General features: G+C 35.2%; 1 protein-coding gene across 5 annotated transcripts; it reads right to left on the reverse strand.

Moving 5' to 3' along the window:
• On the reverse strand, positions 2,857-6,135 carry LOC107636055. 5 transcript variants are annotated; one of them, XM_021120798.1, is made up of 8 exons: positions 5,405-5,516; positions 5,088-5,318; positions 4,854-4,964; positions 4,616-4,684; positions 4,364-4,495; positions 3,756-3,833; positions 3,428-3,597; positions 2,857-3,387 (listed from the first exon to the last, which is right to left on the reverse strand). In XM_021120798.1, exons 1-8 carry the CDS (start codon positions 5,423-5,425, stop codon positions 3,327-3,329), a joined length of 873 nt encoding a protein of 290 aa, XP_020976457.1. In that variant the 5' UTR covers positions 5,426-5,516; the 3' UTR covers positions 2,857-3,326. The 5 variants fall into 5 exon arrangements, with proteins under 5 accessions (XP_020976457.1, XP_020976455.1, XP_020976454.1 ...); XM_021120796.1 differs by lacking the exon at positions 5,405-5,516 and adding an exon at positions 5,630-6,135 and having other exon boundaries at positions 2,857-3,597; positions 5,088-5,337; XM_021120795.1 differs by lacking the exon at positions 5,405-5,516 and adding an exon at positions 5,630-6,132 and having other exon boundaries at positions 2,857-3,597.

Below are 10,067 nucleotides of genomic sequence, written 5' to 3' on the forward strand. Positions count from 1 at the left end.
CAAAAACAGAAACTTCACCATCAACTTTTTTTCCAACCCAAGTAAATAGACACCAGACCCAGAGAAAGAAGAAGAGAAGTCGAACAAGATGAAGAAACTTGGATCTGGTCGGCTGTCTACGGTTCGCACACCTTCACAAGTATATATATATACACACACAACTCGGACCAACCGAGTTGTTTAACCTAATTCAAATATACTATATAATAATGAAAACGGACCATGCAATTTCATTTATTGTAAATTAAAAAAAATAGTCCTCATGCACAACTCGAACCCAGTGACTAGTAGAACCAAATTCGAAAAACAAATCAACGGAGAAAACGGACCATCCGATTTGATCACGGAGATATCGCACGGTCCGATTTTGTTTAAGTGAATTTCGTATCCTCCAAGCAAAACGGACCCTCCGATTTGCTTACAAAATTTTAAAAACAAAAAACTCGGAGGGTCTGATTTCTTCACATCAAATCTGAGCAAAAGGCTGTCCCACAAATTGGTGTAGCACCCCCATCTTCTATAACCCGGCACAACACCTTCACCTCTTCCATAACAAAAAAAATCAGCCAAATTTTTGCTCCACTCAATTCCGCGCTTTTTTTAAACTTAAATGCTACATGTTCCATTATTATTAGCGAATAATAAAATATTGTACTCTAATTCGGTTTCTGTAAATATTCATCAAACCCCTACTAACCATTAAATAACACTTTAAAATTTATATATTCATATATAAATAAAAATATAAAATATATAGATAAATTAATACTCCAATCAGGGATGCATCCCAAAAATATTATCATAGGAGGTTAATAACATATATAATATTAAAAAATTATGCAAAAAATTATATAANAAATTGAACTTAATTTTTATTTATATTAAACTAAATATTAAATAAATTTTTAAAAAAATTAAATCATATATAATAACTTATTATTATTAATTTTTTTTGGACCCAGGGCTCCACTCGGCCCTTAGTCTCCAATGTACTTTATATAAGCAAAAAATGTTCGATTGAAACCACTTCAGTGCATGTCACAATTCGAAACTAATTTAAGACTCCAATGTATATCGTCATAATAGTTAAATATATGCAACGCAATGCACCTCTTATAAAAGTGAAAATCTCATTGATTAATTAGTTAATTCCTTGCATCTTGATTCTCGAGGAGCATCGGTTTTGGGATAGCTTGGAGTTAGCTTAGTCAGTGCCAATTCTTCCATTACATTTATTTTAAATTTATCGAGTTTGTTACCCCTTTTTCTTTCTATTCTCCTAATTATGTTACCCCTTGTTTATGACTACACCCTTCATTAAACTTATAGAAAATGAAATAGCATAATTCTTTGATAAACATAAGTTGTAGTTACAGAGCAAATGATAGTAGAACTTCTAGAAAATGAAATAGCATAATACTTATATTCACGGCACATTCAACGTACAACTTCTAATTTATGATGAGAATAAGGTTCAGTCGCACAAACAAACACTATCAAAAACATCCACTTATTATTCCGTGAAAAAGAAAAGAGGGGAGAGTAATAAAAAGCACAATAATTTGAAAGCAAATTAAGCAAGACTGAAATTGAATTACAAATTCACACAATTTGAGGGGAACATAGTACAGAATAAAAAAAGATACAGCAATTATTGCCGCTTTTATATTTTAATGTAGAGGCTGCTGTTTGAGGAACTGTAACTGTATTTTCACATTTTGCTCGAATTCGCTTATAAATTCATAGTTGCTGTTCTGGCTTTTTTGGACGTAATGATATTATTAAAATATTATTTTATTCAGAATTTCAGATAATTAACCCCATAAGCAACTATTTCTTAATTGTGATCAATTTTCAGTGAATAGATTTGCTTTTGTTAGCAAGTATACAAAATTTGCATGATTGCTAATGTCATTTTCATTCTAATACTCCTTCAACCTTCTTATGACCAAAATAAACCTTGATGTAATTCTTGTACCTTGTCATTAATTGGGAGTACTTGTAATATTTATTTTTGGTACATTAGTAGCAAACAAATTTAAATTTAAGAAGAATTTTTGCTTATTCAAACTATTCTCTACATTAAGAAATGGGCAGCATAGTGCCGGTATCCAGTATCCACACCCTATAAGTAAGTAAAATATGTTATGAAATTTAAGACACAAATTCTGAATAGAGATGATTATGATGATCTAATGTGCTTATATAAAATTAGAGAAATAGATAATGTCATCCTTATTCTAATTTTAATATTTTTATTTTTACTATTAAAAATTTGTCAAATACATTAAAAAATATATAAAAAAATTATTAAAAAAAGTTTTTTGAATCAAATTAATAGCACCTAAATAAGCACGGTGTATAATATAACATTATTAAAAATAGGAGTGCCAATGTCAATATCATTACATTAAAGTTACTCTTGTTCTCAAATGACTATTATGATTTGTTCTTTACACATTAAACAATTTACATTCCTGTACTTGTTTTAACTTCTATTTTTCATCCTAATCTATGAAGCACAGAGGATTTGTTGTGTCTGCATATTAGACATATTTCAGATACAACACTCATCTGATACAAGTATCTTTTGTATCTAATCGTGTCTTAATAAAAAATAAAAAAATATACAAAAACTATTAAAATAATTAAAAATTAAGTTATATTTTAATATTAGTAAAACATCAAAATATCATTACAATTTATCTAAAAAATACATTATATTTTATATATACGCCATATTTTATAAAATTTTTAAATTCATGTGTCCGCATGTCCCGTATGATGTCGTACCATATCCGTGCATCATAGATCCTAATCAACCATGTTTCAACACAATTATATGGGAATTCAATATAGAAGACACTATAAACTAATTTTTTTAGAGAAAAAGAATTCTAAAAATAAGGAGTAAGGGGGATAAAAAGGAAAACAAACCTTTGGAGAACATCATAAGTTCATAGCACTCACTATACACCCACTCTCAACATCAAAACTGACTCATTAAGATACATGAATAGAGCAAAATTCTTGACTGTAAAATGAAACATTCCAATTGACAAGTGGTCACTTAAAGTTCTCATTTTGATTGCTTCTCTATGATCCTTCCTCTTGGCTATCACAGGCTCATTGTACATGTAACAAACTAGTGTTGAAATGCCTGCAGTTCTTCAACAATCTACAGAAATGCAGTGTAAGGCTGTAAGCTTTTGTGACTTGCTAAAGTTCAGACTTGGCTCCTTTTGTTCCCTTCTTTGAACTTGTTTTCTTTGCCCTCCACCACTGTCTTAAGCGATTGGAAACTCGGTCTGCATGTTTCTTCAGCGTCACAGTCGTATCTGTGATTCCTTTTCTGATCGTTTGTTTCCAGCCATTGTATGACATTTTAATCAAGTGTATGTTGCCATGAATAAAATAAAGGTACATGCCATTTTTCAAGCAATATGGAAAAAGAGAAAGTACCAATTTTCCAGGAAAAGCAGCATCGCCATCATCCTCATCTTCATCTTCATCTTCGGCATCTTCATCACCAAGGTTTTTCATGTTCATTAAATCATCCCTTGAGTACATTTTCATGCCAGGTGCTCCTGGCATGCCCTGATGCAGAATTAGATACAGTGAGGACATAAGGCTATACCGGTAAAGAACTAACAGAATGCATCGAGCTAAATAAAGGACAAAGATAACCCTCCTCCTAAGATATAGCGATATACAATAAATCGTCAAAAGATATATAACATGAACAAGGGAAATACCTCCATAGATTTTAGTAGCTTTTCCATTTCAGCCTCCTTATCAGACTTAGCAACAAAAGCTTCACCAGGGATTCTGTCCTACAGAACAGAAAGGATACTCTGATTAGAGATGAAGTAGCTTTACAAAACATCAAACAATAATGGCAAGAGCATATTACACATCACACAATATGACAATATCATTGCATGAAAGAGAATCATAGTTCCCAAACTATTTACTTCAAAGAATGGATATTTCATTTGGTTGGGATTACGGAATTTGGAACCTAAGGTGTAAGGTGTGGGTAAAGTGTTGTTGATAAAAAAGTGAACTGAGAATTGCATGAAAAAAAAACCAAGGACATGAAAAAAAAATCTTGATTTTCTCATCAAGGGTTACACTTTACACTTTAATCTAGGGCAGACTATCAGCTATAAGAAATACTCCAGCTGTTCCAATGTTCTATAACCAGTAATCCCATAAGCTAGATTGAACTAGCAACATAGTTGGCATCGCTCTATAAGCACATATATACATTAATCGAAACAAAAGCGCATAGTTGGTTTTCGAAAGCGATAAGTAAACAATAAATATAAAACTCAAAGCCTCAATTTCAGATTGCCACTACCTTAGGGACAGGGGGTGGTTTGGTGCTGCATGCTTTAGTTAGGTCTCTACAAAGATATTTGTACAATGAATCAGCATCAGGCTTGGAACTATATAGATATTCAGCAACATCTGTATCCGAATACCCTATAACCTGAAAATTTGAAAATAATTCATCATAAACTTTGCCATTTCAGAACCAAAAGAAAATAAGGTGTGCAATTCATTGGCAACAAACAAATGCACCGAGCGAAAATCACACAAAGTTCCATACCTCCTGACATGCTCGCTCGATTGTCTTGCACTCAGAATTGCACTGTCCTTCAGAGTCATGCTCAACTAACTGTTAAACAATAAAAGGAAGTTGCAGACTCAATGTGCAGGTATTAAAACAAAAGCAATGTAACCACCAAAACTCTTGCTTTATTGTTATTCAATCCAAAACCCAAAAAAGATTGCATGAACCACACACAATCATCAAATAAATGCAAAAATTGAACCTCCATTCTTACCTCAAGCCTATCTTCTTTCTCCACAATATCAATGCGCAATATCCAATCCGCTTCTACCTTCTTAAGATTACAAACGTTCTCTGTTATCTCAATGATCTCATACTCCGAGATCTAGCATCAAACACACACAAAATTATAATAAGTCCAAACAAGAACAGAACAATCTTATCAATAAAACCACTGACAGAAACACAATGAATCAATTGAAAGACATAGAAAAACAAAAAAGAAAACCTTTTTGGGAGCGATCTCAGCTTGCTTGTTCTTCACCTGCTGGTGCAACTGCTTAGCGAGAATCTCACAAACTTGGCACTTTATGTACGGAATGTCCTCTTTCCTAGCAAGCCCTGCGGGTTTTTTGAAACACTCTGAGAGTGGCAACCATGCTGAAGCCACCACTGAAACAAACACAACCCAAAACAATGTCTTCATCTTCCTCAACACGCGCTGTTCTAGAACCACCACCTGTACAGGAAATTCAAATCTTAAAAAGGTGGGAGTTTTCCACCGAACTTGACAGAATAACTGAACTAACCGAAAAAACCCAAAACCTTGCTTCTTTTCCTAAGCATAAAAATATAGGAAAACGAAAATTCTTGGCTGTGTTACACAACGCAAAATAAAATTTTTTAGCGCATGTGATTGGTCCAGAGAAGCATAGCAACTGTGGGTCCCATTTTTCCACCAATAAGGTGCAAGGAAACACGTAGTTCTACATCATTAATCCAATATTTAAAATCTAAAATTTCCCCACAAAAGATTTAAAAAATGCCCACCTTCTTTTACACGTTGGGGTGATGGAGTCAATGCAAAACTAAACCGTCACCAAAACGAAGATGATTCTCCTCGACGACGGTTCTACCACTGACGCGACGATTCTCCCCGGGCTGGGTCGGGCACGTGACGACCACGTTCTTCTCGGCTGGGTCAGGAGCTCGACGACGATGCTGCGGTGACCTTGAGAGTGAGAGGGGGAGCGCGGCGGTAAGGGGGGAGGAGGGTGGCGGACGGCGGTGAAAGGAGAGGTGGAGAGAATCTGTGAAAGGGTTTAGGTTTTGCTGAGAAGTAGGATTGCAGACAGCAGTACTCATACCCGATCCGCCCTATCCGGTTGGGGCGGGTAATCACTCAACCTGGTGTATCCGTCCTTACTTCTTACCCGTTGGCAGCGGCAAACCCTTAAATGGAGCTCAATACCGCCTGCCGAGTTTGGGGATACCGTGGAAACAAAAAAAAAAACTAATAAATTTAAAAAAGATATAAACATCTTTTGTGGAATTAGAGCTTCTTGCCTCGTCTATAAATTAGAGTTTAATTTTAATTTTATCTTATCTTTAGTAAGCTCATAATAATTATTTTTTTATATTTATCACAAATATTTTTTAAATTTATCTAATAAAATTTTAATTTCTCATCGCACTTTTTAATCTATCCACAAAGTTACCGCGGTCTACTCCATTCTTCTCTAGTCTGTACCATCACCGTCGCCGTCCAATCCGGCACTCGCTGCTAGTCTCAGCCCATCTTCCGGCATCGCTATTAGGCTCTTTCTCCCCGTCGTTTATTCTCAGTATCTCTGTTCTATCTTCTTTCTTCTCTCTTCGAGTCGTCGTCAGCGACGTGGTGCTCCGTCTCCCCCTTCATCCTTCACTTCCAGAATTCCAATGGAGCCTCAGCCTTAGGTATGAATTTTCTTCATTGATTTTACCTTTTTCGTTCCTTTTATATACTTGTTGTATGAATCTGCTTCATTGAACTCATTAGAAGTTACTTTCATATGTTACTTTCATCATTCACGCATAAAGCTATTAGAAGTTACAAATTTTAGATCTAATGAAAAGGGTACTGATAATTCACATGCAATTTGGGTGGTAAATCCAAAAAATATAAATTAACTTTCTTTGATAATATTACTTTTCTGTAAAATTACACTGATGTTTTTATGCTATTTAATTTTTTTTTTGAAAGACTTATTCAGCATCTATAGCCATCACTATAAGCACTGAAGTTTGAAAGAATAATTTTATCAAGGCTACAAATACTAATGGGCACTCCCAGTTGTATGAGTACTGGATGTATTCTTTATAGTTGTCTTGGATGTTTTCGCAACAGCATCCGGCATTTTAGAAGATGCATCTTTACAATTGTTTCAGATATATTAGTTGATTTGATCTTATTAAGGGCCTTATGAGGAACTGAAATTTCAATTCTCTTGGTTTTATCTTCCCAAGCAATTCCCAACTTCTAGGTTTAATCTGTTCTAGCAGTTTCATCTGCTCTTTTTTGAATTTCTTTGTTGCATACCAGTTCCCACCTTGTAAATTCCGTTAAATTTGTAGATAATTAGTCAATAAGTTAGTTTTAAATAAAATAATTAGAAATATAAATATTATATTAAATTATGATAGAGCGCATCGAAACTAGAATTTTGACACTAATTTCAAAAAAAATGGTCTGAGATTAGACCGAATGGGTCGAACCGATTGAACTGGACACATACCGGGCCAACCTTTAAATGGACCCACGTTCCTTTTTCTTCCCCATCTTAGCTGCAGCAACGTGAAGCATACAGGGGAGGAAATGAAAGAAAGCATTTCCATAACCCTTACGGTGACTTCCGACTCATGTAACTCCTTCGTCCGAGCTCCGATCGCCGCACCGTTTGCGGCCACACGACCACCGCGTCGAGCTCTACGTTTCTATCGGAACAATTTCATTGGTAAGCCATTAATCACTCCCAGCCACTCTTTTCCCCCAATTTTTTGAAAATTAGAAGAGATGTTGAATTTCTTTGATTTTTGATGTTTTAGGATCCAATTAGCTTGAGAAAAATGTTCACTCTTGCTTATATGAAGCTTGGGTAAGGTGAGGATATAATAATTCTATCTAAATATTCTAAATTTGTGTTTTGGGAATTAAATTGGGTATATATGTGTTCTGAATGTGTATTAGGTTGTGAATAAATAATTGGAGCTTGAAATTGTGAATACCAAAACTTGGAGGAAGTTGTTTAGTTGAGGTTTTGGGGCTGTGATTGGTTTTAATTAAATTGCTTTGTTCGCTACGTGGAAATTGGCCAACGTATGGTTTAGGTTTCTTGCATTTAATATATAATGTTCTATGAAAACTTAGGCTAGATGACCTAGGATAAGTTGGAATGCAGGTGTATAATTAATGTTTAGTAATTTGATTGATAAACATATCTGGTTTGGTTTGGTGATTTGATTATATGGTGGAGATTGTGTTGGAGATTTGAATGATTGATCATATAGTTATATGTGTATTGAAGGAAGAATCATTGAACATAGGAAGAATCATTGAACATATGGTTATATGTGTACTGAAGAAAGCATGATGAACATGAAATTATGAACATTTTTGAATGGTGGATGATGAGATGATGTAGAGTTTATTTGAATATTGTTGTTGGTATATGATGATGGTATTGGTAAGTTTGGTAGTGTATGAGAGGAGAATCTTGAATGAAAACGAGCTTTGAAGCATTTTTCCAAAGTTGGTTTTCGGCCGAACTTCGGCAGGCTATAACTTAGTTTCCGAACCCTCAATTTGTTTTCAACTTGTTTTAAAATTAAATTTGGATTCGTGATGTTTATACCATTCGAAAAACGGGTGAAAATATTTTAAATCAAAAGAGTTATGGATGTTGGAAGATTATGCCTGAAAACTGAATTTTGGTGATGATTCTGCAGCTAGCTACTGAATCTGTTTTTTTTTAAAGAACGTGCATCCACACGTACGCGTGGTCCACGCGCACGCGTGACATGATGTTTTCACCTACGCGTACGCATGACAAGGGACGAGCGCGCGAGCTGCACCTTCACTCCCCGACGCATACGCGTGGACCCTATTCCAGCAAACATGATTTTTGAGTTTTAAAACCTTATTTCAAACTTCTAAACCTCTATTTTCATTCTTTTAGCCATAAACAGTAGTATTAAACCTGATAATCAGACAAAGCTTGGAAGGGGGAATAACTTGGAGATGAAGTAAAGCTGAAAAGTGATGAATTAATTATGAAATGTTACGAATGATCATATATGATACTTGGCTGGATTACTCAAATGAATGATTATGTATGAAACTTGGCTTGAATGATTAAATGATCTGATATACGAGATTCCCTGGATAAAGTACCATGACTTGCCATCACGTGTACCCGGTTGAAAACTCGATACTCTGTTAACCCTACGACGTAAGGGTGACCGGACACTTATAAATTCCGGGGAATGTTAACCCCCATCGAGCAATATTGATTATTTGAGAAAAAGTTATGCATAAACTCTTGGGGATGCACGTCGAGGGACAGTCTAATATTTTCAGACTTGTCGGCGTTCTAGGATTGCCTTTGGCATTCCCAGGACCTTATATATTATGTGTGTGGCACCTTATCATACTGAGAACCTCTGGTTCTCACCCCATACTATGTTGTTGTTTTTCAGATGCAAGTCGATAGGCATCTCGTTAGGCTTCTGGACTCCTGAAGCGAAGTGGTTACTGGGTTATTTTGTTATACAGTGATGTATATATGTGTACTTAGCTTTCTCTCCGCATAACTTGTTCTTTTGATACTCTTAGAGGTTTATGGAGAGACAGAATTTCGTTTATATACATTTGGATTTTAGAATATGTAAATGTGTGTGTGTGTGTGTGTGTGTGTGTGTGTGTTTAAATATTCTCCGGCCAGCCTTGGCTTCACGGGCTAAGTTAGGAGCTTGTTATTTTGTATCTTTGGCCCTTTATTCCTACTTTTAATATCTTATGTTTGATAGTTATAGTTTTCTTCACACGCAAGTTATTCCGTTTCCGAAGCGGTGCGCTATTCATTTCGCGATTTTATTTTACCCATTTTTTCAAGGCTCCTAGTCTATTATATTCTTTCTGCTATTATATGTACACATTTTATTTTAGAGGTCGTAATACCTCGCCACCTCTGTTTTACATCCTAGGTGTAAAGCTCTGGGTGGTAGGGTGTTACATTATGGTATCAGAGCAGTTCGTTCCTGTAGAGCCTGAGAGACGGACTGACTATGCTTCTGTACATACTTTGTGTGTGACTATGTGCTACCTAGGATATTCGACTAGTATGTGTAGCATACATGTTCATGAGCATGCATTTGGGATTTTAAAGCATTAAACTTGAGATATTGAGATTGATCACCTTAATATCAATTGTTTGGTGTGAATAGGAACCAA

This window comes from Arachis ipaensis, chromosome B04 (assembly GCF_000816755.2).
Source record: "Arachis ipaensis cultivar K30076 chromosome B04, Araip1.1, whole genome shotgun sequence".
NCBI lineage: Eukaryota > Viridiplantae > Streptophyta > Magnoliopsida > Fabales > Fabaceae > Arachis > Arachis ipaensis.